Consider the following 25,927-nt stretch of genomic DNA (forward strand, 5'->3'; position numbering starts at 1 on the left):
GAGATGGGGGACCCCGGGGTGCAGGGGCGTCAGACACGGAAATGCCTCCCACCCCAGCTACCAGAGCTGCCGTCTGTTCTCCAGAGCTGGCAGCAGGTGCTGTTTTCATGGGGTGACCTGCGTGTACAGGGTGAGTCGTTGACATGGCGAGGATGCCTCTGTGGGGAGCGGCGGTTTTTGGGGTTCATCTTCCTGAGAAAGTGCAGACTAGAACGAGAAACAAACCCTTATGGCGCCTCCTACGGGCTCCTCTTAGGGAACCAGGAGGTCTTCCTCTCTTTTTGGCCCAGTGGTTCCCAACTTGGGGTGCATAGCAGAAACACCTACATCTAAAGAAAGATGTGAGGTCCCTGCTCCAAACAAATGAGGGTCCCCACGGTTTCCCTGGGCGTGGATGTTCTGACAAAGACTTCCTCGTTGTTTCTGGGGTGCAGCCTGGTTAGAAACCCCCGCGCGGTCCAGAGGGTCAGAGTCGGTCTTCATTCCCGGCCAGGGGGGTTCTTTCCTCGGTGAGCCTGGGACCTTGGGCAGGAAGAGCAGCTCTAGGACGAGGGTTCGACAGCTTTTCCTGGTGTCCCCAGCTTCCTCCCGGGCAGCCTGTGCTCCTCACCCTCTCACACGGGCTGCAGGTTCTGCTCTGCTCACCCCTCCGGGGCGTTTCCTTCCAGGCAGTGGGCTCGGCCGGCCGATAAGCCGGAGCAGTCTCAGGGGGCCACTCTCCGTGAAGTCAGCCTCGGCGGGGGGTTTGGCTGTCGACAGCTCCTGACATTCCGAGCCCTGCGATGATGGGAAAACTTGCAGTCAGTCATTGCTAGAAGACAATTGTTTTTCACAGGGTGGGGTGGAATGTTTTCTCAGGGCGTTATTAGCCAGGCCTGCTCAGGTGGTTTTGAGCTAGGAATCGGGAAATCCCAGGAAAGCTTAATCAGCTGTCACCCTTTTCCCCAGTCCCACGTCCTGATTCCCCTTTGGCCCCTTCTGCGTGCGCCTCACAGGTCGCGCTCAGCACGTTCCCGCCTGCTCCCTCTCTCCTTTCCTTCCTTCCCTCCTTTCTTATGAATGGAGCACCCACCATGTAGTATGTTGTAGATAAAGATGCTCTCGGCGACCTCTAACATGACTGGTGAGACCCGGAGCGCCCAGACAGTGGCAGCGGGCCAGGCGAGAGCCACAGCAGAGCGGCCCCGCGGACCCACTGGTCAGCGTCTGGTCAGCGTCCGTTCACTTAGATGAGTCGGGAGGATTGAGCGAGGATGAGCCAAAGCAAGTTGGTGGAGGGAGGAGACGGTGGCGCTCTGCTGCCTGGCTTAAGGGAGAGGACCTTTGGGGACGAAGTGGCGGAAGAAGCTACCTTAGGGCAGTCAGAACGCAGGTGGAGCCGACGCAAAAGCTTGGGGTCTCTGGACACCTGTCACTCACTGGTAACCTTGTGTGGGGAGCTCCTACTTGTAAGAGCATCCGTTGGTCAAGCACAGGGCTGCTGATGAGGGGAGGCCCCGGAAGGCGGTTGCGGTGACCGAAACTGTCCCCAGCATCCTCCACTGGTCGTGGTTTCACCTTTTCATCTCCTGAGGGAACCGCCGTCCCGTAGGGGCACCCCGATCCTGTGGCCCTCCCGGCCAGCTCCTTTGCTTCTCAGCCGAGCCGAGGAAAGGTGGGGGCAGGCGTCCTACTACTTATGACCCGATTCTCAAAAACAGTCGGTGTGTTTTACAGCTGGACAGATGCCACAGGGACCTTAAGATAAAGAAACGGAACGAGGCCCGCGAACTGAATTTCGGGAGAGGTGGATCCAAGTAGTGGCTAGAGCTGGGGATAAAAAAAGAGCTCTGAGCTTCCGTGAAAGCAAGGCAAAAAGGGAAATTTCCGGTTCTATGATGAGATAAAATGTACCAGTTTCTCAACAGAGCTGAAGATCGGAGAACTTTGCAGAACGTCAATCCTTTAAACAACGGAAGAGTCACTGCAGTCTAGCGGCAGGTTGTTAGGGCAGATTGTTCACCAGGCACACAGACACCAACCCTGTGGTGGGTCTTCCCCGGCCCCGTGTGATGTACCTCAAACACTTCCACCGTCCACAGGTCGGTCTGGCCCTGCTCTCTAAGGCCGTACCCTTGGCTCCTTCGGAGCCAGCAGTGCGTCCTGCACAGCCGTGGGGCCCTAGGTAGGCGCCTCCTTCATACCGCAGGGCACCTCCTGCCTTGCAGCATCTTTTTCTGTTTCAAAAGCTGTGTCACTCACCGGACCAGCAAATGCACAGATGGAGTAGCCCACAGAGGATGCTTCGCGGGTCCGGTTTATAGAAGAGTAAAGATGATCAGCACTCCCTATGCCTAACAAGGGATCCCATCCCCCCCAGTTTAGATCATCAACTTTCCCACTGGCCCTGGGACTCTCTTGGGTGTGCTTTTCAGAGGTGTGATCTTGGAGAGCGGTGTTGCCAAAAGCCTAAAGGTTTACTTGAATGTGTGGAAATTATTTGTACAATTTCATGTGGGAGTTACTTATATATGAACACAGTTTTCTGGAAAAGAGCGTCCGTAGTTTTTATGAAATTCTCCAATGGGCTCATAATGTCAAAAACGTTAAGAACCGTAACTGTGGGATTCGATCCGCACATCCATGTAACGCGGTGAGCCTTTCACTGCGAAGTAGCAGGCACAGAAGGAGGAGGGTCTCTCCATCTTGACCTGAGAACCGTGCCTTCCACACCGACTGCTCGGCGTGAGGTGGGCCCTTCCTCAGAACTGAAGCCCGTTCGGTGTCTCTAACACCTCGTCTGCCCTTTTCCCTGTTGCCAACTCATAATAAAATCGCAACATATCTATCTATAATGCTTTAGGGTTTATGAAGAACATCCAAATACTTCATCTATTTTGATCTTCACAATTGGTCCTGAGAGATAAACATCAGACTTTCCTTTTGACAGATGAGAAACCTCAAGCTCAAGGAGGTTTAATGATTGATTCGAGGTTTTGCCAAAGCTGGTAGGTTCTATCTGAGTACATACCGGAACCTGCATTATGTTTAAAGTCTATTCCGCCTGCTGGGAAACAGAGAGAAGTCGGGAAAGCTGGACTTTCCACATAGCTGAAGCCATTCGAAGCTACCGATACCTCTTCCTGTCGCTGTGACCTTCTTAACTTGGTGCTCTAAAATGAGCTCTCAGCCCCTCAGTACATACATCACAAATTACTGCTCATGACATATTGCATAAAAGGTGACTTGCTAGGTGATGGCTCAAGTTAAGAGCGTAAGCAGCATATACTAAGCCTTGGGTACACAGACAAATGTCCGGGCCGCAGAGGTAGCCACACGACATGTACAATGGAGGGGTGGGGGCAGTGCCACGGGGAGCTTTTCCTCACCTTGGGTAGACCTCACTTGCTTTGCCCCCCTTGCCCAAAAGGATTTGGTGCTCAGGCCATCAGAAAGAACTTCTTATCCTGAACCCCACCCCCCAGGAGGCCTACGTGATGGAGCAGGATAAAATCCGGCTGGTAGGGGAGCTGGTGACCGTCATCGGAGCTGTGATCATGCTGCTCCTGGAGGTGAGTGCAGGTGGGGTCCGGGCGAGGCCATCTACTGAGTCCCCCGGCTGAGCTGCAGTCTCCATGGGTTTTCTGTTTTACTGGCCTCTTCCCAGATCCCGGACATCTTCAGGGTTGGTGCCTCTCGCTACTTTGGACAGACCGTCCTCGGGGGACCGTTTCATGTCATCATGTGAGTGTCCCTTCCTTCGAGCCTGAATTATTCCAGGTCTCTCTGGGGCCTAGACCTCAGGTGACCCTCACCGCCAGGGCTTCCTGTCTCCAGGAGGCTTGGCTGCATGACTGTATGTGCGTTTTAGATGCATGACTGTATGTGCGTTTTAGATGCATGACTGTATGTGCGTTTTAGATGTATGACAAGACTAGGCCTGCGTGTGTGGGTACCACCCAAGTCACGGGCGTGCTGGAGGCGACCCGGACTGCTTCCAGCTCTCCTCATTCCCTGCTTCCCCCTCTCCCCCCAGCATCACCTACGCCTCCCTGGTGCTGGTGACCATGGCGATGCGGCTCACCGACACCAGCGGGGAGGTGGTGCCCATGTCCCTCGCGCTGGTGCTGGGCTGGTGCAGCGTCATGTACTTCGCCCGAGGCTTCCAGATGCTGGGCCCCTTCAGCATCATGATCCAGAAGGTCAGTTCCTTCCCCAAAGTTCCCTCTGGCTTCAGCCATAGGACCTTCCCACTCGGAGCGGGGAGGGAGTGGAAGTGGAAAGAGTAGATGCTCGGTGTGGATCTGGCGAAAGTTTGGGGACCTCCTGCTAAGAGATAGATGGAAAAAGGGTGACCCCGTTCTCCGTCCCCTTCTCTGTCTCCCACAGATGATTTTTGGAGACCTAATGCGTTTCTGCTGGCTGATGGCCGTGGTTATTCTGGGATTTGCCTCAGGTAAGCGCACTGCTCCCTCCCCCACTAGATTACGGGATCCAATTCTCCAGAAAGATCGCGCTCACCCTCGCTCTCAGTTCTCACGTACGCTCCCTTTCGCTTTTTATTTTATTTTCCTGATGGAAGGTGAGTCAAAAAGCACACTCGTATCCACAAGATCAGGGTCACTCAGGGTGGCCTAGAAGGTAGACCCATGTGTTCTGAACTTCTGGGCCAATAATATTCATGTTGACTAACCTCCCTACGAGATCTTTAAAGGAGGGATTAAAAAAAAAAAGGGATTTGGACAGAGAAGGGATATTAAACAGGAAGACTGGCCAGTTGTGGATCTCAGAAAATTGTAGGCAAACAGAGACAGCGCAGTCCTTAGCTCTTCCGCGTTCACACTTCAGAAGAAGAAACGTAGAGCGTTCGATAGCGCACAATGTGCTGTTTCTCCTCTGTGTGGTCAAAGCTGAGAGAAAAGGAAAGAATTCTAAAAAGGTGGCACAAAAGACGACATTCGGAGAGTCTGAAGAGTGAGAGAGGGGACAGAAGAGGTGTGACGAGAGACGAGACAAAGAGGGGGCAGGGACCCCGTAAGGTCCGGGGCGCAGTGGGGGACAGCAGGGGAGCAGCAGACAGAGCCGGAGGGAGGGAGAGGGGAGGCAAATGAGGAGAAGAAAAATCCTGGCAACGGCGGAAAGAGGAGGGAAGAGAGAAAGACCACAAGTCGAAGCTCGTTTTCGGCGTCTGCAACCCAACAGCCACAAGTTGAGGGGGCGTCTTAGATGATGCTGGGAGATGCGCCCCCCTCCCTGCCCCCGCCAACTCTGAAAGACCAAGGCTCGGGACAAAGGGACTATTCCTGTCCTAAAAGTCCCCTGTTTAATGGGGGTCCCCACAAACAGTCGACCCAAACAATTGCACCAAGAGCTGAGCTGTGAAAGGGTAAATTGTGGGGCCTGCCTGGTCGGAGGGTCCCTCACACACCCTTTCCGTCATCTGCACGCACACGGCTGCAAAACGAGCTAATGCTGACTAGACCCAGAAGCTCCTAAACGATCTCTTTTTTTCTTAAGTAAAAAAGCAGTGTTTCGTCCTAGACCCTATTTCTGCTCTGGGGATCACCTCGCTTACATTACAGCTCCCCACACAGAGAAGAGCCTTGTAAAGGTGCTAGCGCTGTAATGAGGTTCCAGGTGGTCCAGGACCATCCACCGGCTACACGGCGATCCAGCCAGGGGATCTCAGAGTGATGGATGGTGATCTAACGGCCACGGAGATTTTCTTTAAAAGTGCTTTTCTTTTAAGCTTTTCATGTGCTCAGTTCTTTAAAATTACTGAAGATTCCACGCATTCTAATAACAACTTGCCTTTTAAATATTTAGTTTTTGAAAATATAAAACCTAGTGCCCCGCCCCCTTATCCACAGCTTTGCTTCCCATGGTTTCAGTTACTCACAGCCAACCACAGTCTGAAAATATTAAATGGGAAGTTTCAGAAATAAGCCGTTTGTGAGTTTTAAATCGCACACTGTTCTGAGCAGCGTGATGAAATTATCCCTCTGCGTCCCTCCTGGGACGTGAGCCATCCCCCTGGACGGCATCTTCACGCCGTGGACTCTCCCCAGCTATTAGTCACTTAGTAGCCACCTCGGTTATCGGATGGACCATGTCAGTACTGCAGGGCTAGTGTTCAAGGCACCCTTATTTCACTTAGAAATGGCCCCAAAGCCCAAGAGTAGTGATGCTGGCGTTTCGGAGATTCCAAAGCGAAGCCGTAAAGGGGCTTCCTGCACGTGGAAAGTGAGTATGGGATAAGATATGGAGAGAGACCACGTTCACGGAACTTTTATTGTAGCACATTGTTTAAATCGGTCTATTTTATTATTCGTTATTGTTTTCAATCTCTTGCTGTACGCAACTGATAAATTAAACTTTATTGTCGATATGTGTGTACAGGAAAAACATAGCATCTGTAGGGTTCGGTACTGTGGGTGGTTCAGGCGTCCGGGGGGTCTTGGAACAAGTCCCTCATTGATCGGGGTGCAGGGGACTACTGTATACCTCTAATATTTTGCTAGGTGGTTGAGTATTGTCATTATCCAGAGTGATGAACCCTGTCATGGGACATCTCAGGGTGTCCACAGGTAAACTGTGGCTTACGCGTGTGCCTTCGCACGTCCACCCTTGCGGCCGTGTGAGTGTGCGTGAATGGAGGGAAGTGGCGTGAATGGAGGGAGGTGGCGTGAATGGAGGGAGGGGGCATGACTGTCCCCCGGGCCCGACCTCATCGTGGTGACTCTCTCTTTCCTCCTGTCACCCTTTTCCTGGCGGAGCAGCGTTCTTTATCGTCTTCCAGACGGAGGACCCAGAGAAGCTGGGGGAATTCTACGACTACCCCACGGCACTGTTCAGCACCTTCGAACTGTTCCTCACCATCATCGACGGGCCCGCCAACTACGACGTGGACCTGCCCTTCATGTACTGCATCACCTATGCGGCCTTCGCCATCATCGCCACGCTGCTCATGCTCAACCTGTTCATTGCCATGATGGGCGACACTCACTGGCGGGTGGCCCAGGAGCGGGATGAGCTCTGGAGGGCCCAGGTGAGTTTGCCAGTGTTCATCTCACTAAGGTGGAGGGGATGGAGAGAACAATCGAAACGGGATGTGTCATGGCGGACGACTCTTAGGAGAGTCACGGAAAACCCAGTGGGACCATCGCCTCAACAGAGGTACATTGGGATAGGTGGAGGGGACCAAAGGGGGGTAAAATGGGAGGATAGGGGTAGGTTGACCACCCAAGATCGGAAGGTGTTGATCACAAGGGAAGAGTAGACCCAGGAGGCATTTCTGAGTCCAGTGGGAACCAGAAACCATCTCGTTCTCATATATCCTGGTTTTTAATTTGGACCTTATCTTTCATTACCTTCTATAACTACCTGTTTCTCTGTGATCTTTTCTCTATGTTATCATAGGCAAATTCAGCTTTGGAGTTGGAAGTGTGTTTAGTGCTCCTTTAGTTGATTTTCTGCCCAGTGTATAATCATTTACTGGTCAGAGGAGTCATTCGGTGTTTTTTTAAATGCCGATCAGGACCTTATTATCATGTGGATTTGGGCAGTGGGTGGGAGGAGAGCTTACAAAACATTTCAGACTTTTTTTTTTAATTGGAAAAGTCCATGTGACAATGAGCTCAAACCTAACTTTCTGTAATCCATTCTTTGGCCCTCGTCTTTTCTTCTTGGATACGGCAGGACACACTCTTCCATATGAGCACCAGTCAAATATTTGAATACAGCCATTATTTATCCTCCCCGACTCTTCATACATTTAACAATTATTTAGAGCCTGCCGTGTGTGAGAAACGTCCAAGAGCTGGGGATACAAATTAAGCATGGACACGCCGATGCACATCTGTGCCCACAGTTTGGAGCTCACGGTGTGGTGGGGAAGACAGACATAAAACAAATGACTTCCCGGAAAGCTGCACAATTGCAGTAAAAGTGTCGTAGTGAAGTAGAACACGCTGAGGACAGGACGCAACCGCAGAGTCTGACTGGAAAGTTAGGAAACACTTTTCTGATAGAGTGACGTTCAAGATGGAAACATGGGGTAGCCAATGAAGAATGATGGAGAGGGATGGAGGTTAGAGTTTCTATCGGTCAGGACTGTTGGCTACAGGGCTAGAAAACCAAACTCGAGTACACTTAAAAAACAAAACAAAACAACAACAACAACAACAAAAAACAAACAAGACAGCAGGAAGAGGATGTGTTGGTCCGCATAAATGAAAAGAAACAAGACAGGAAGAGGATGTGTTGGTCCGCATAAATGAAAAGATGAAGGAATTAAACCAGTTTTAGGCAGATCTGGCCAGAGCCCAGATCTTCACTTCACACGTTACGTTCATTCTTCTGTTCAACTCTCTTTCGTCCAGACTCTTCTAAGGGGGTCTCTCCCATCATGCTGGGGAGATAGCTCAGAGAGGCTCTAAACTCCCAAAGGAAAGAGCAGGTGTACCACAGAGCACCATTCCAAGGCCCCCGTTCATTTTGGATTCTGCGTGCCTCCTAACGCTATGAAGTACGTAGCCTTGAAAAGAACATCTTTCCCCCAGCGAAACCCATTACAATGAGTGTGAGTCATAGGATCCTTCAACTGAAGGTTAAGGCCAAGGACTAGATGGTGGTGGTGGTAGAATTTGGGGGAGAACATACTAATTAGCCAGAACTGTGTGCAGTCCAGTCCACTCTGACGGACTGAGAGCGGTGACAGAGATTGCCTAAATGAAAGATGGGCGTTGTCACCAGAGAAGGTGGGGGTCTGAAAGATGGCGCCAGGAGAAATAATAAACGTCCTTCGCAAGATAAAGAAGCAGAAGGGCTATCCAGGGAAAGGGCAGAGAGCGATCTCAAGTCCTAGGGTTGGAGGGAGCTTGGTCCAGCTAAGAAATAGACAGAAGGTCGCGAGGTGTGGACTGTCTAAAAAGACAGGGAAGAATACAGAGTGGGGGGTGGACTTTTGAAAGATTCGTCGTTCCTTCAATGAGTGAAGCTTCCTGGGCCCCATCCATCCCGATGGCGCCATTCTCTTTGTGACCTAACCGATCGTGGTCCTTTTGAAACTAGAGCGGTCCTGACACGATTGGAGGGAGGCAGGCAGGTCATGAAGAGCGGCCGTGTCTTTCCTCGCTTTGGACACTATGCTGTAAATTGCACCTAAAATCGAGCTACGTCTTTTAGAAAGGATGCAGTTGGCCCCTATGAAGCTTACGACCAACCGGAACCCTCACGTCTCCCACCCTTGCTGCACAGCTTGCTCAGCTGGGCTCCTTTACCGCTTCTCTGTGCTTATACAGATACGTGAGCCTTAAACACAAATGGAGAAACTTGCATTTAGTTTCCTTACCTTTTATGTTATTGGTTTTTGACCAGCATTCCAGTCTGCTGAGGTCATTTTTTTCTATTGCTTCTGTCACCTTGCAAATGACATATCCCTCCCAGTTTTGTGTCACGGGCCTATTTGATAAGTGTTTCTTCTGTGCTTCATCTAAGTAATTAATGAAGGCTGGGCGAAGTACAGGACATGTGACCTGCCACTAAAACTTTCCCCAGCAAGTCTGCGTCATTAAGGCACTCTTTTCCTCCTAGGGGGTGGGCATTTAATTCGCTATACATTCCCTGAATACCAACAGCACTACTTCATCTGCCAGGTCACTGAGATGCTATTTAATCATTTTATTTAAATCAAGATAGTTGGTCTATGGCTTTTCTATGAAAAAGCAAATGAGGTTAGTCTGGAATGACTCATTTTCCATGAATCCGAATAGTAATTTAGGAGTCGCTGTTTTATTCATAACACTCGTAAAGGATTCTCTCTCCTTTTATGACTAATGATGAGTAAAGCAGGTAGCACAGGCCAAGGGGTGGGTGAATGCCTGTCACCTCCACTGACCTCCGGTGTCCTCGTCCCACCGATGCCTCAGGGTCCTCTCTGTCGGTGGCCTCCAGCACTCTCTGAACCCCATCGTTCTTTCTGAGTTCTTCCTCTGCCTCCCTGCTGCTTCCAGGTCGTGGCCACCACGGTGATGCTGGAGAGGAAGATGCCTCGCTTCCTGTGGCCTCGCTCTGGGATCTGTGGGCGCAAGTACGGGCTGGGGGACCGCTGGTTCCTGCGGTGAGTGGCAGCGTACACGCGTGAACTGAAAACGTGTGACGCCATGGGGGCAAGGGTGACCGGTTCCGCATTTATCGCCCTCCTCTCCATTTTCGAGATCCCAAGGGAGACGTCATGACTGTATAAAGTGAGACTGTGTCGCCCAGTCTGGAGCAGGGGCTGGAGCGGAGTCGGGGTGAAAAGCATGGCGGTAGCGGAGGCCGGGCTGGGTGCGCCTCAGGGCAGTGACACGGAAAGGCTACATACGTGTGTTCATGCCGGATGCGGGCATGGTCCTCCACCTTGCTCCAGCCTTCTTCCCACCTGACCCTCATTTCTAGTATATTCTTGCCTCGACGCTGACCTCCTTCATCCTCTACCCTGAGCTCGTCGCCTGCGTCTCTTGTCTTATTTATTTCCTGAATTGCATCTCCTCATCTTTGTGCTGTATCTATTTCTTCATTGGCTCTGTTTCCTCTTTCTCATTCACCCACATTCCCCCAGCACCGTACCCACACACACGCCGCACTAGTCTCCAAATCCTGACCGCGAGGCCTCGCCGGCCTCCACCCCGGTTCACGCTCCTCTCCACGGCCCTTCCCTTCCCTTCCCTCGATCCGCGATGCCCTTCTCACTTCGCCTCTGCTCCCTTCCTCCCCTTTTCCTCCTGGCCCAGTCTCCTCCACGTGCCCCCATGCCCCCGAGTCCCCCCATCTCTCCCCAGCTCGACTGAGTCCTTTCCCCACTTCTGTCCTCAGAATCGAGAGCCACCAGGATCAAAATCCCTTGAGAGTGCTTCGCTACGTGGAAGCGTTCAAGTCCTCAGACAAGGAGGATGGACCAGAGCACCTTTCTGAGAAGCGGCCCTCTGTGTTTGAAAGTGGGGCTGCAGCCAGAGCCTCCCTGGGCTCCCCGACCCCCTCTCTGTCCCGGACCACATCCCGCAGCAGCAGCAGCCACCGCGGCTGGGAGGTCCTTCGCCGCAACACACTTATGGGACACTTGAATCTTGGACTGGACCTTGGTGAGGGGGACGGAGAGGAAAACGTCTACCTTTGATCGGGACCCCTGTTACTCTGGATGCAACTCCAGGCGGCCTGGCGGGGGGGCGGGGGCTGGGGGCAGAGAGAGGGACACTCTCCTGTGCAGGTAGCTAAGGTCCATGCCCGTTAGCCACGGGAGGGTGGACAGAACAATTCTTCAGGACCAGGCCTCATCCTTCACCTGAGCATTTCTGGAGGCGGGCCGTGGGCATCCATCGTCCCACACACCTTCTGGGTTCTTGGAAGTCCCACATCCTAGGAAAAGAAGGTATCCTGTCCAGCAAAGTTGGACTTGGCTGTCAAAGACATGAGATAGGGCTGCCAGACTACTGTCTGGACCATGCCTCCTTCTGCCCCCTGCAGGCACTAGGAAGTAGTCCGCTGTGTAGCCGGCCTGCGCCCACAGGCCGGATGTGGGAGAGCCAGGCCAGGCACTGAGGTGCTGGCCCTTCTCTTCCTCATACACCCTGGCAGGACTGTCTCCCCATCTAGCAACCAAACCCCGCGAGAGGAAAGGTTCTTTATCCTTGCTTTATTAAAAAAAATTACTGTGGTAAGATACATGGAACATAAAATTTACCATTTTAACCCCATTTAGGTCTACAGTTCAGTGGCATTAATTACATTCACATTGTTGTATTCAGCGGCATTCACCTACGGAACTTTTTCGTCATCCGAAGGTGACACTGTTGTACCCACTAAACATTAACTCCCCACGCTCCCTTCCACACAGCCCTTGGTAACCAATACTCTACTTTCTGTTATAAAATGGACGGTTCTAAGCACCTCATCACAGTGGAATCCTACAGTGTTAGTTCTGTCGTGGCTGACATATTTTACTCAGCATAATGTTTTCAAGATTCATCCATTTCATAGCATGTATCAGAATTTCATTCCCTTTCAAGGCCAAATAATAATTTAATTGTATGCAGATACAAATTTTGTTTATCTTTTCACCCATTAGTGGACATTTGGGTTGTTTCTACCTTTTGGCCGTTGGGAGTAATATGGCTGTGGGCACTGGCGTGTAATTATCCAAGGCCCTGCTTTCAGCTCCTCTGGGAGTAGAGGTGGACTTGCTGGATCTCATGGCAAAATCTACGCTTCATTCTTTGAGGAGCCGCCACACTGTTTTCCTCCAGCAAAATACAAGGGTTCTGATTTCTCTACGTCCCCATCAGTAGCCATCCTGATGGGTGCGCCGCGGAATCTTACTGTGGTTTCGATTTGCGTTTCCTAATGGCTAATGACATGGAACAGCTTTTTGCATGCTTCTTGTCCATCTGAAAATCTTTTTTTTTTTTTTTTTAAGGAAATGTCTAGTCAAGTCCTTTGCCCATGTTTGAATCGTGTGGATGTTTTTGTTGTTCCTGAGTTGTCTCATCCTTGCTTTTTGAGGCTCAGAGTCTAAAGCGTTTGCATCTCATTTGCATCCTTGTGTGTCTTTAAGAATGTGTGGTAAATTATGCCTTTCTGTGCTTGAAGGGACTGTCCCATTTTTTTTTTTTACGGGTCAGTCCCTGGTTTGTCCCTCAGGTGGCTCATTAGCAGCTAATCATCCTTGTGCTTGGAGTTAGCTCCTGGCTATGTCTCCTGCCAGTCACATTTCCCTGTGACCCTGTGACCCTGTGACCCTGTGACCCTGTGCTGAGTCATCGGATGGATGCCGATAACAGAAGATGGGCCGCCCCTCTCCTGGAAGGAAAGTGGGAAATCGGTGTCCAAGGCGCCCGTTACAGGGCCTCACGTGCAGCCCCCCCACTTCCCTCCAGCCCCTCACTTCCCGTCTCAGCCTGATCATCACCCTCACCAAGACGCCATGATAATTTTAAGAGGACCGCAGTCTAGAGTAGCCAAGAGATGGTAGGCGAGATCTGCGAAGCGCGGACAGGTCCGTGCGGATTCTCGTGCGGAGCACAGGGCACTGGCACGGCGAGGACCGCATGGATGCGCACGCACGCATGCACCCGTGGGTGCACCGGCGCCCGTCACCGTCATTCCTCGTGTTCCCGTCCTCCGCGGAGGCACTTCCTCTCCTGTGGAAAGCCGAGCTCCTGTCTGTGTCGCAGATCCGGTTTCCTCTGTGTCTGTCCTTCCCCAGTCGTCCGTGTCCATCGCCGTCTCCTCCGCTCTTCTCATGCGTGTATCTTCCCCGTCCCCCCCCCCCCCCAGTCATCACACAGCCATGCTCTGTCCTTGTCCATCTTCAAACAAATCTTCAAGCAAACGCCCTCCGCCTCTCCTTCCGGCTACAGTCGCCCTATCTTTTTTACTCCCTCTTCAGGGCCAAACTTCTTAGGAGAAGACGCCACTGACCCCACACTGAGTCCTCAGTCCATTGTGATCTGACCTTACCTCTCCTCGCTACTGACATCACTCTCATCCAGGTTATCTATCCACCTGTAGCTAAGTACACTGGACCCTCCGGTCTTGCTTAAACTCTCTGTAGTATTCGGGTTATAGCCAACCACTCACCGCCTCTCAGCACGTCTATCGGCTTCCCCTCTACCAATCCCTTAAATATTTTTGGTCTGCAGGCTCTCCGTCTTCCTCATCACCTGGGTAGTCCCATCAACTTCTGTAGATTGTATTAGCATGTACGTTTCTGATTCCCATCTCTATATCTGCAGTTTAGATCTGTCACCTGAGCTCTAGGCATGAACAGCTTGGATGTCTATCTATCGAACAGCCGTTCCTGGATATTTTACAGACACCTCAAACTCAACATGTTCCAAACGGAACAGCTTTCCATCCTCACCAAACCCGCTCCTCCACCGGTGCCCCCAACTAATTAATAGGCAACGTTGCCCAAGCCAGCATTCTAGGCATCATCTACACGTCTGTCTTGACTCTCCTATCCAGCGAATTTCAAGTCTTGTGGATTCTATTGCCTAAAACATCGCCTTTGAAAAATAACTAATTTTGATTAATAATCCATCACATGGTACAAAATTCAAAGAGCGCACAAGATACATGGGGAATGAAAGCTTTCCTACCTCTCTCTCCGGCCCTTCCGGTGTTCTTCCCAGGGACGTTCACGTACAAAAGTTTGTTTTATATCCTTCCAAAAATACTCTATGCATATCTAAGCATATGTATGTATATATTCCTCTGAAGAACATATGCGAATATACAATATATTAGAAAAACCTTTCCTGCTTTTTGTCGTAATGTATTTTGAAGAACGTTCCATGCCAGTATCACATTAAACAAACCTCTCGTGGTCTCTGCCTCTCCCAGCCCTATTGTAACTCTGAAACTGTGTTATTATAACTCAGCACTGTGTCCTGGCGGCAGCACAGGAAGAGGTCTCCAGCTGCTCTATCCGCTCGCCATCCTGGTTCTCCAAGCCATAGTTCACCCTGCAGCCAAAACGGTCTTTGCCAGACACAACTCTTGCCTCAAACGGTGGTCTTCCAAAAGCCCTCCCACGAGCCGACTCTCGCAACCTCCCCTGGGGCACACTGTGTCACCGAGCTAAGTTATTATTAGTGCTGAACGGTGCTGCAGTCTCCTCCTCCTCGGCCTTCACAATTTCCGTGCCTTTCTACCTCTCTGCACCCGTCCCCGCTTCCATCTTTGTAACGTCTATTGATCCTCCAGTTCTCAACCTGATCCTGCATTGGTCGTGCGTCTGTCTGTGTGGGGGGCGGTGTCCCTGTCTCACAGGCCAGGTTAGAGTACACCTGCTCTGTTTCCAGGGCACCTGTATCTCCCTTTGATTGCACATCCTGTGCTTTATTGAACTTACTTGTTTGAATGTCCATCTTCTTTAGTAGATTATAAACTCCACAGAAGCAAACATGATGTCCACCTCATTCGGCCTCGTGTCCCCTGTGCGTGGCACAATTCCTGGTACCACGCAGTGCGTAATAAATATCCATTAACTGAATCTATGAAGGATCGACCTGTTTTTTTATTCTAAGTTCTCCCAGTGTCCATACTTCCGTTTTTCCCCCACCTGTCAAAGTAGTAAAAAAACAAAACAAAACAAAAAACAAAAAAACCTTTCTTTGAGTAGGGTTGTAATAATTAAAAATGAGCAGATTATAGGGGTGGAAACACTTCCGTTAGGAAAAACACCAAAACGGATGTGATCGTTGAGAATTTCCCAGTGCATACACATGCGTGTGGTATATATACCTCTGGGTGTGTGAGAAGGAGACAGAAAAAGAGAGACAGAGAAAAGGGGAAAGAGGAGGAAGAAGCAGAGAAGATAGGGAAAATTACAAGGAAGAAGAAAAGAAGAGAGAAGCCCATCGTCAGAGCTCTGAGCCGGATCTGACCAAACTGTCTGGCGTGTGGCTTCTTCTCAAAGCAGCGTTTAAGGCAGTCGACAAGATTGTGTGTCTGCCCTCGGGAGCCCGGCCGAGAAAGGAAAAGCGGCCAGCTCAGCCACGGCCGCACCACATGGCAGGTCGGGTAAGTGGGCCATGCGCCGAAGGGCTCAAATGACTGGCAGATGTCTGGGCCTGACAGGCGGCTGCCAGCTTCATTGATGGGGCTCCCGACACAGAGATGGCGAGTAAAGAAAAACAGCTGTTTGGCCTAAGGAATTCTTTGGGTACCCCCAAATAGTTACCATTCTCCACCCCCGTCTTCCCACACCCCCCACTTTTACTTCAGAATATAGAGCACAGAAAACTCTCGCTCCTGCCTGCCTCGCAGGCCAGAGGCAGGGAGATGACAGAGGAGACAGGTGTTGCTCTCACAGCAGGCGCTGGGCTTTAAAGATACGTCTCCTCCCAACTGTTCGCAAGGTATTCTGCTGGCCAGGTTCTGGGTTCTGGTAAGAATGGTCGTGGGGCCCCTGAGGAATGATGGCTCTGCGGGCAGCGTCGAGAAGGGACGGCAGAGGTCAGTGTCCCTCCCTTGAGCCTCACTGAAGGAATGCCAGAGAAGCTCCTGGCTCCTGAGGCTGAGGGAGGGGTGAAGGGAGAGGGGAGGCTGGTGAAGAAAGGGCTGACGGGCCCAGCAAGGGCGGGGCGGGAAAATGGAGTTGGAGCGAGAGCAACCCGGGGCATCTACAAGGCGCCCGTGCACACCTGAGTTCACACGATGAAAAGCCGAGAAAACACCTCAGCGTGGGGCCAGGGTCAGCTCCTTCTCCAGACCGGGCCCACCTGTTTCTTAAAAGCTAATGGTGGGCGGGGGCGGGGGGGCGGTAAATGAGAAATGTGCAGAGAAGGGAACACTTTGACCGTGACGCTGAGTGGGCTGGCTAGTGCGGCGCACTCGCTGTGCCCTGGGGGGCGGGGGCAGCCAGGGGCAGCCACCTGGGGCAGGACTGGACACACCTGCTTCTTTCACTTATGCCACTTCTTTGTTATCCTGGCATGGAAGAGGCGGCGGTTATAGCCCTGGGGCCCGAGGGAGCAGGGGCTTGTGCAAGGCCAGGCTGCAGCTGGAGGCACTGAGTGTGCGTGTGCCGGCCCCCTGTGAGGGGGCGTCTGCTTGTGTGTGTGCACACGTGCACAGACGGTTCCTAAAGGACCTCTCTTTTTCCCGCAATGCTTTCGCTCCTTCCCTGGTTATGTGCCTAACTCCTTCCTGGTCAAGTGCGGGGCTGCCATAAAATTCCCCTAAGAGAACACCATCGCCGGCCCCCTGCCCCCCACCGCGGACTCCACGGGCCAGTGGCTGTCTTGGGCTCTGGGCTAAGCCGAGGGCCACTCAGCTCGCCTCTGCCAGCTTTCTCGGTCCCTTGAGCATCCCCACTGGACCGCCAGGGCGCCTTAGGGAGGAGGCGTGCGGGTGCAAATCCGGCTTGAGCGCTCCGCTCTGCTGTGGTGTTCGCTGTCGGTTCCCGACGCGTCCGCCTGACATGGTTATGAAGAGCGTAGTGGCATCCGCGGGATCGCTGACAGCTCACTGGTGGGGAGAGCCGTGATCGCGCGTCTACGCCTCTCCCTCGTTCACCTCTCGTGCTCTTGCTCGCTCTGCTTTTCCTCATCCCTCTCCAGCCAGACACTGCCTTCCAAGTCAGAGATAAGAAGGTGAAGGAGAGAGACAGAGAGATCGACGCTTGTGGCTATGTGAGGGTGACCTCTGACCCAGCCCCGAACGGATGGCGAGTCTCTCTTCCCAGGACTCTCAGACCCGGCCCCTCCCCTCCCCTCATAAACCGGGTCTGGAGGTGGCTGCTGCCAATCGCTCTTGGAAGCCAGACACTGCCTTCCAAGTCAGAGATAAGAAGGTGAGGGAGAGAGACAGAGAGATCGACGCTTGTGGCTATGTGAGGGTGACCTCTGACCCAGCCCCGAACGGATGGCGAGTCTCTCTTCCCAGGACTCTCAGACCCGGCCCCTCCCCTCCCCTCATAAACCGGGTCTGGAGGTGGCTGCTGCCAATCGCTCTGTCTTTTCCCAGAGAAATCTGTCTGCCTCTTTATCGTCTCTCTCCCTCTGCGTGAGAACCTGGTGAGCTAGAAAGAGACAGCTCCCAGGCCCCGTGGCCTCTGACCCACACCCTCCGGGCCTTAGGTCAGTGATCACTCCCTGACCCTGGGTCTCAGGCCAGCCAGGAGGGGGAGATGGAGGGAGTGGCCGCAGCCACAGGTGCCTTTCTGCGCACACGCCACACCCTCCCCTTCACCCCAGGTGCTGCTCACTTCCTACCTTCTGCAGGCCAATTAATCTTTCGATGGCAGCAGCCATTGTCTCCATGTGTGGGCTGGGGATTGACAAACACGCACCTCCCATGACCCCCCACCCCAACACACACGCCCTTCCTGGCCACCTTCCCTTGTTCCCCTGTCACCTTCTGGGCCTCTCTCTTGCACACTGACCCACTTTTGCCTTTGGGCCTAGGCAAGGGAACACACCCACTAAATAGTTTGCCATTTCCTTGGCACAGACCCTTCTCCATAGAACACAATTCGACACAGACGCCATGCCAGGTTCTCGGGTAGGGAGAGAGAAGAACATGATGGGGTCGAGCCTCTGCCTCCGAGGATCTGCAAACGGAGGACTCGGGCAGGTAAAGGGACGTGTTACTGCAGCGCCATGCTTTGAGGGTCAATCAAGAGAGGCGGTCGGAGCACAGAGGGGACTGGCATCCGGTCCGCAGGGGGCAGAAAAGAGAGAGCATGACACTTGAGCTGAGCTTCAAGGCAAGAGCTGGAGTTGATACACCAGATACTTGCTGTGAGGCGTCTTCCAGAACCGGGCCGGGCCTGACGTGGTTTCTGAGCCTGGTACGGGGAAAAGCCACAGACTCAGTTTCCTCCCCACTCACTTCAACGGGGAGCACGGGAGCCCGAGATCAACGCTCCGTTTGGGAGGGAAATGGGGTGCAGGCCGTGGGATGAATGGTACGGACACCCACCTTGTGCAGGCGGTAACAGTCTGAGGTCGGATCTGCTCTGATCCCGTAGGGGGGGATTTGCCCACGGAAGGGGACGCTGGCCACTGAAAGGGCTTCAGGACCCCAGAACAGCGGCAGAAGAGAAGACGGAGAGAATAAAGCAGAGGCTAATCCTGTGCACCTGCCGGGGGCCAGGCACCTCCCACTCCGGTTGCATCTAATTCTCAGCGCCGGCCTGCTCTGCTCGTTAGCTGTTGTCATTCTCCTTTTCCAGACTGGCACCTAAGGCCCAGAGAGGGCGGGGCCTGGCGTGAGGTCAGGTGACCCACCTGACTGTTCGTTTTGCAGACAGGACGCTGAGGCTCAGAGAGGTAGACTAATTTGCCCAGGATCTCTCACTGCTAATTAGCTGTTTGACTTTGAACCCAAACTGATCTGGCCTCAAGGCCTATGCTCCTGCCAGTACGAGATGCAGGGCCCCCAAGACAATACCTCTACCGAAAAGTTACTTCCAGGACATGGTCGATTTCAAATATTCCCACCCAAGCAAAGATAATAAAGCAAATGACTTGCATGCACATGACGCTGTTCGCATGTAAAGTCTTTTCATGTCCCTTATCTTTAATCCTGACAACGAGCCTGTGGAGTGCATAGGGCAGGATGACTGTCCTCCGTTTAAAGGCAAGGAAGCTGATTCTCGGAGAGATTGTGTGTCCAAAGTCACGGATCTCATTAGTGCGGAGCCAGACGATCACCCAGGGCTTCTGGGCTCCTGGAGAGACCTGTCCCCACCATAGCTCCTGCACCTGCCTATGTGGACAGATTGACACATCCTGACCCGGGCAGCTGGGGCGCTGCCCTCCACATCAAGTCTGCAGCAAGGGCTGACACAGACGGTACAACTCGTAGACAGCTTGGCACGATGCTAGCTCACGGTGCTCGCATACCTCGGACAGTGCACGGGTGAGTACGTCCGTCAGCCACCCTTGACGGGCACACCACCTCAGCCACAGAATCGCACACCGGCGCCTTCGGTGCAGACGGCAGCGGGCAGCAGGCAGCCCTGTGCTCTGGCTTCTCCCTCCCCACCCTGGACTGTGCACAGCCCTGACTGCGTAATGGTTCCTGGTCTTCTCTGCAGCTTGGGGACACATCTAAGTCAGCTTTCGTTGTGGGGAACTGCAGCAAGGCTGGGAGGAGGAGGAGGAGGCAGCAAGATGAGCCCGGGGCCTGAGAACTGGCCCCAGGACATAGCATGTGGGTGACGTGCTGATTCCTCCTGGCCAGTGAGCAGATCCCTATCAGGAGATCACAGCGTGCACTATCGAGTGCGCTATGGAGGGCCCCTGCGCGTGGCCCGTGCGGATGCGCTGAAATGCACCCGACTTTCCACTCCCACCGGCACAGGGCCCCACACACGGAGGGCGTGACGGGTGCTGGTGCAGTGGGCCAGGGGAGGTGGGGGGAGGTACAGAATAGTCTCTAGTCCTTTCTGTCCTGGTACTTGTCATTGAGGTGGCTGACCAGGGACCTCCTGCTCTTGTTGCCAGGTAGGTCCAGAATTGCCCAATAGCCACCTGGAGGATGTACTGTTTGGCTTCAGTCCCTCCCTGTACCCAGCTGGGACACCACCTTCTGGTCCCCTGGCTCCTGGCTCTCCACCCTCCTCTTGGCTCCCACCACACCCTGCTTAGGTATCTGTCACAGAATCTGCCCGGCCCTTGTGCCCCAGCCTTGTGCTGTCTTGCAGTCCTGGGGCGGCCCACCCCCTCCCCGAGGCTGCTCGTCCAAGGGCGAAGCTACAAGCCTGGCTGTGGGGCCAGCAGGCCCACTCCCCCAGGTCTGCCTCTCCGGCCCCAGCATCTTCTCCTCCTCTGCCCTGCTCCTTCCTGCCGTCCCCTGCCTCCCGGACCCTGCCATGAGGAGGAAGCACGGCTGCCTGCTCCCCTGCTCCCCCCACCCCCACGGCGTGAGCTGCCTGCAGTCAACAATTGCCCCGACGTCTAGAGCGAGTCTGGCATTTTGCTTGGTTTTTATGACAGAGGTGGCGGGGTGTCTGGGTGAGCGCTTGTGCTAAATAAATAGAATTCGAAAGACTTCTTCGGACCCCCTTGTGGTCCTGTCACCGAGTTTGTTGGATGGGGACAGAAAAAGAATAAGAAGTGCGGACAAACTGGGCGGGGGCGGGGCGGGGGGAGGGGCGGAGACGCTGATGAAACGCACCACTGCAGAGCCGCTGCTGGAGAAAGCTGCGGTTTCCAGGTTGAACATAGTTTGGAAATGGTTTGGCTTTGGGTTTGGCGTTTTAATAGGGATCCTGTCTCCTGAGCCACAAAGCAATCTGTTGACTCTAGGCTTAGTGGCTTCGCATGCTCTGAGCCCAGTGTCCCACTGCCCAGGGTGGAATGGAGCGGAGCGGAGAGCCAGCCCTCCCTGCCTGTCTGAAGGACCACACGCCTGGTCCCCAGCCCTGTCTCTGGGGAATCCCCATGGTGGAGGTTTTTCCCCTCACCCAGAATGACAGGCCACAGGGTCCTGCTGTTTGTAAGGCTAGAGAATGGCCAGAAGCCATGCACCCCTGGTTTGCCTGCCTACCTCTTCTCTCTCCTCTGCTTGGGTGGACATCTGCCCCTGTCATGCAGAGACAAAGAAAGACAGATGTCACCTGGGAGATCAGAGCCCCTTCTGATATGAGGTGCTTCTGATCGCCAGCCCTTCTGCAGGCGGAAGTTGAGGGGGGCTCCCTGGGGGAGTGGGGCATGTCGAAAGGAACAGGGAAACTTGAGTCGTGAGTTTTGCAGACCGGGAAACTAAAGGTAAGTGACTTGGCCAAGGTCACAGTGATTTCTGGTCAGACTGGGGCTGGAATGCAGACTTCCCGATCACATACTATGGCCCCCTCTGTTTTGCCTCTTCCAGAAGCCAGCCTCGTGTTTCATTCACCATATTTGGAGAGTTCTTCAGGGTCTGTGCAGATTTCAGGGGCTTAATTCCTGGATGTCTTCTTCCTCGGTACCTGAAATAAAGGAGTTTGGGATGAGGTAAGGTCGGGTGACAGAGTCTGGGGGAGGCGGCAGAGCAGAGGGGCCCAGCCTTGGAAAGCAGAAGGCTTTGGGGCCTGGGAGGGAGAGAGAGAAAGAGGGAGGAAGGGAACAGGCTCGGGAGGCATGGCCGTGGCCTTCGACACCCTCCTGCGCACTGCCCTGTCTCCAGAGGGGCCACACTGGGGCCGTGCACCGTGACCGCAGCCTGCGGAGACCCCCAGGTAGAGTTAGGGTCAGGTCGGAGCTCGGTGGGGCTCCCTCTGGCACTCAGCCACTTCCCTGTCACCTCCTTGGTAGGGAATATTGGAAACGAGATGCTCAGAGTCACTGAGCAGGTGAGTGGGGACTGCAGATAGACGGAGACATCTTCCCTGCAGAGGTGGGGCGGGAGAGGCGGGGACACGTGGCTGACTGGGGAGGGTGCTTGCTCATGGCCTCCATCCCACACGCCCTACACCCGTATGCCCAACTACGCCCTTGGGCACATTCTACTAAAGGGTAAGGGTCCAGAAGAACCAAGGCCCATGAATTAAAAACTCTACCGACACTTAGGACGATGCCAGAACACCGACTCACGAGCACGCATGCAACCCTGTTCTGAGACATGGCCATGACACCGATTCATCTCACACGAAGTGCACTGTGTGTGAACACGTTAAACAACGTGCACGCGCGTCTGTGAGAAGGGGCCACAGGCCGCACGGTGCCGTTCGCCTGCTCTCCCCGCCAGCCCCCGCCCCGCTCAGCCCCTGCCCCATTCCCCACTCCCACCGCCAGCTCAGCTCCTCAGCCCGTCTTCTTCTGGGTGTCCCCCAGATCTTTTTAAGTGAGGCTGGACCGTCCGAAGTCCCCCCGGTATGAGCGCTTGGGCAGCTCAAGGATGAGGACAGACAGGTGTCAGAAATGAGGGCTAAGGGGTGGAGCTACGACCAGCACCTGGGGTGAGGAAATGGACTAAGGTCACATTTGGGGGAAAAGTATAGGACGATTCTGCAGCATTTCAGACACTTGACCTGCGAGCCACAGGGAACGTAGAACCACAGGTGACTCACAGTCCTCTGGGGTCACAGGTTGGAGCTGGAAAGGACCGCGGAGGTTTCCAGAGCCGGTCCCATCCAGGTGGCCCCAGATCCGGCACTGGAGCCCCGCTCCTGGGGCTGTCAGCCTGACATCAGCAGAACAGCATGCTGCCCGAGCCCCGGGCAGTGCGGTGACATGCGCACGTGCACTCCCTGCTGATCTGTCACCCGCTCCTGAGCTGGCTTTACGAGCTGACGCACGGGGCTTGTGAACCCAGTGACTGGAACAAACTCCAAACTGAGTGATTGGTGGCTTCACCCTCGCTGCCCGGTGCCAGCTCTGCCACCATGGCCCCTCGGCCTGCCTCGCCAGTGCTGCCTGTGACAACGGAGCTAAGGAGACACCTCCGCGGGGGCAGGGATGGGGCGACAGAGACCGCTGGACTAGAAAACAAAGGGGCCGACATGGGAGAAAGAAGGGAAAGAAACCCCGCTCCCCAGAGACCCGCGGAAGCCATGGACACGGACGTGTCCTTCCCACATCACGCCCCACCCCCCACACACACACATACACAGCACACAGCACAACCACACACAGATGTGCACACAGCACACAGCACAACCACACACACGCACATCAGACAGCACAACCACACACACGCACACACACATGCAGCACACAGCACAACCACACACACACACACCACACACATCACAGAGCACAACCACACACACACACATCACACAGTACATAGCACAACCACACACACGCACACACACAGCACACAGCACAACCACACACACGCACACACACAGCACATAGCACAACCACACACACGCACGCACACGGCACACAGCACAACCACACACACGCACACACACAGCACACAGCACAACCACACACACGCATGCACATCACACAGCACAACCACACACACACACACCACACAGCACAACCACACACACGCACATCACACAGCACAACCACACACACACACACAGCACACGCACAGCACACACACACACAGCACAACCACACACACACACACACACAGCACACAGCACAGCCACACACACAGAGCACACAGCACAACCACACACACACACACACAGTACAACCACACACACGCACACACACATGCAGCACACAGCACAACCACACACACACACACACAGTACAACCACACACACGCACACACACATGCAGCACACAGCACAACCACACACACACACACACAGTACAACCACACACACGCACACACACATGCAGCACACAGCACAACCAACAGCACAGCCACACACACGCATGCACACACGTAACCTGACACACGCCTCCCACATCACACACCGCAGCCACACAGCATACGTCACACCCCATACACACACACACACAGCACACAGCACAACCACACACACGCATGCACATCACACAGCACAACCACACACACACACATCACACAGCACAACCACACACATGCACACACACAGCACAACCACACACACGCACGCACACAGCACACAGCACAACCACACACACACATGCACACATCACACAGCACAACCACACACACGCACATACACAGCACAACCACACACACGCACATACACAGCACAACCACACACACGCATGCATACACGTAACCTAACACACGCCTCCCACATCACACACCGTAGCCACACAACATATGTCACACCCCATACACACACACACACACATCTCACATCACACACCGCACACACACACAGGATGCATCACACTCCACACACACATGCATGCACACACACACTGTACACACACCCCAGAGCACATACCGCAACCACATACGCATGCGCAAACACCCATATCCCACAACCACACACACGTGTACACAGCCCCACACTAGCACGGAGACCTTGACCAGGGAGCAGATACAATTGTAGAGAGGCAGAGACGGCAGGGGGAGGACAGAGAGAAACATAGAAAGGCACAGAACAAACGAACAGGGGGACGAAACCAGAAAAAAATATATACATATATAGATATATGTATACAGTCTCTTGCCCTAAATCACACGAAAGACACCGTGCGTGAACTTGTTAAACATAGTGCACACGTGTGTGTGAGAAGGTGCCACAGTGCTTCTCAGTGGAGAGCGATTTTTGGCCCTTCAGGGGCCATCAGGCAATGTCTAAAGACGTCCTTCATTGTCGTGACTGAGCCAAGGCAGAGGCTCCTGTTACCCAGTGAGGGGCAGCTAGACACCCTACGATGCACAGGGACAGCCCGCACACTAAAGAATTCTTCGTTCCAAGATGTCGATAGTGCCCAAGTTGAGAAACTGTGCCCCAAACACAGAAATCAGCACGAGGCGGCTCCTAAGCCCCCAGTCCGGCCTGCACCCCAGTCCTGCACATGCTGACACACACACCCCCATGTCATCTCTCCAGCCCCCTTCAGCCCCTGCTGGTGTGACCGTCAGAGGAGGCCAGTCACGATCTGGTGGACTTGCCACCCCGGCCCCTCCACTAAATCCTGAGGACCTAGCTTTTGCCCAGAGTCCGAGCTCGGCCTGAGGCACGGAGGACTGGTTAGAAGCCTCCGTGCATTCTGCACCTCCTCCAGACCCAGTCCACGCGGCCCCTCCGGTCCTTCCTCTCTCATGGGCCCCGACCTCTTCAGTCCCCCAAAACTAGGTCAGAGGCTGACGGCCATGCGGTCGGGTTACACTTCAGGCACCCCAAGTCCATCTGTCTTTAGAGACGGATCCATTGAGAGGGAAAAGGACTTGCCCACAATCATAAAAGCCTTCTTAAATTTGGAGTCTGGGCGAGGGGTCTCGGAGAAGGTGTGACGGTGCATCGCCTCAGATGGGGCCAGCAACTGTGACCCTCTTCCCCTGAGGCCCGACCTCGCTTTCACGCCCCTCCTCCCCTCCCGTATTTGGACACTTGAGTCTGGGACTCTGGGTGGCAGAACCAACCGAGTCCTTCTTTGCTGGGAGGTGACACCCAGCACGGCCTCGGAGTGGGCCAGCAAGTCATGCCATGCTCTTCAAGAGGGGAAAGGCCCCTTGTCCCCTCAGAGACAGCAGTCCTGGGGAGGTATAGAGGATGTGGCTTTAAGACACGAGAGGACCCATGTAGGTAGTGTCGCCCACCCCGTGGCCCACCTTCCCCCACTGTCCAAGCACATGATTTTGGGACCAAGAGCTAAGAGGGCCCTGTTGGCAGAAGCTCGTATCCAGCAAACTGCCCCTTCCCCTCCCTGCCGTCCAGTTTCCCATCGGTCCCGGTGATTCATAAAAGGGCAGCGCCAAGTGGAAGAAGCTGGGGAAGGAGAAGAAAGCCTGGAATGATGGAGTCCTCCTGTGGCTTCCCTCCCCGACCTACGAACTCCTCAGCACCCTGTCCTCTCCCCCTCCAGGGACTGAACTGGGGTCTTTGGCGGGAGCCCAGAAG

General features: G+C 54.0%; 1 protein-coding gene across 9 annotated transcripts in view; it reads left to right on the forward strand.

Moving 5' to 3' along the window:
* TRPV5 (transient receptor potential cation channel subfamily V member 5) overlaps positions 1 to 15,013 on the forward strand; it is a 28,868-nt gene extending 13,855 nt beyond the window's left edge. For all 9 annotated transcript variants that reach the window (XM_025045930.1, XM_025045934.1, XM_025045928.1 and 6 more), the window contains 7 exons: positions 3,465 to 3,551; positions 3,647 to 3,723; positions 4,016 to 4,181; positions 4,369 to 4,435; positions 6,759 to 7,027; positions 9,993 to 10,099; positions 10,837 to 15,013. In XM_025045930.1, the coding sequence (XP_024901698.1) occupies positions 3,465 to 3,551; positions 3,647 to 3,723; positions 4,016 to 4,181; positions 4,369 to 4,435; positions 6,759 to 7,027; positions 9,993 to 10,099; positions 10,837 to 11,137 (1,074 nt within the window). In that variant the 3' untranslated portion in view covers positions 11,138 to 15,013. The remainder of the gene's footprint in view (positions 1 to 3,464; positions 3,552 to 3,646; positions 3,724 to 4,015; positions 4,182 to 4,368; positions 4,436 to 6,758; positions 7,028 to 9,992; positions 10,100 to 10,836) is intronic.
* Positions 15,014 to 25,927: the final 10,914 nt, after the last annotated feature.

Source organism: Pteropus alecto, unplaced genomic scaffold, assembly GCF_000325575.1.
Source record: "Pteropus alecto unplaced genomic scaffold, ASM32557v1 scaffold22, whole genome shotgun sequence".
NCBI lineage: Eukaryota > Metazoa > Chordata > Mammalia > Chiroptera > Pteropodidae > Pteropus > Pteropus alecto.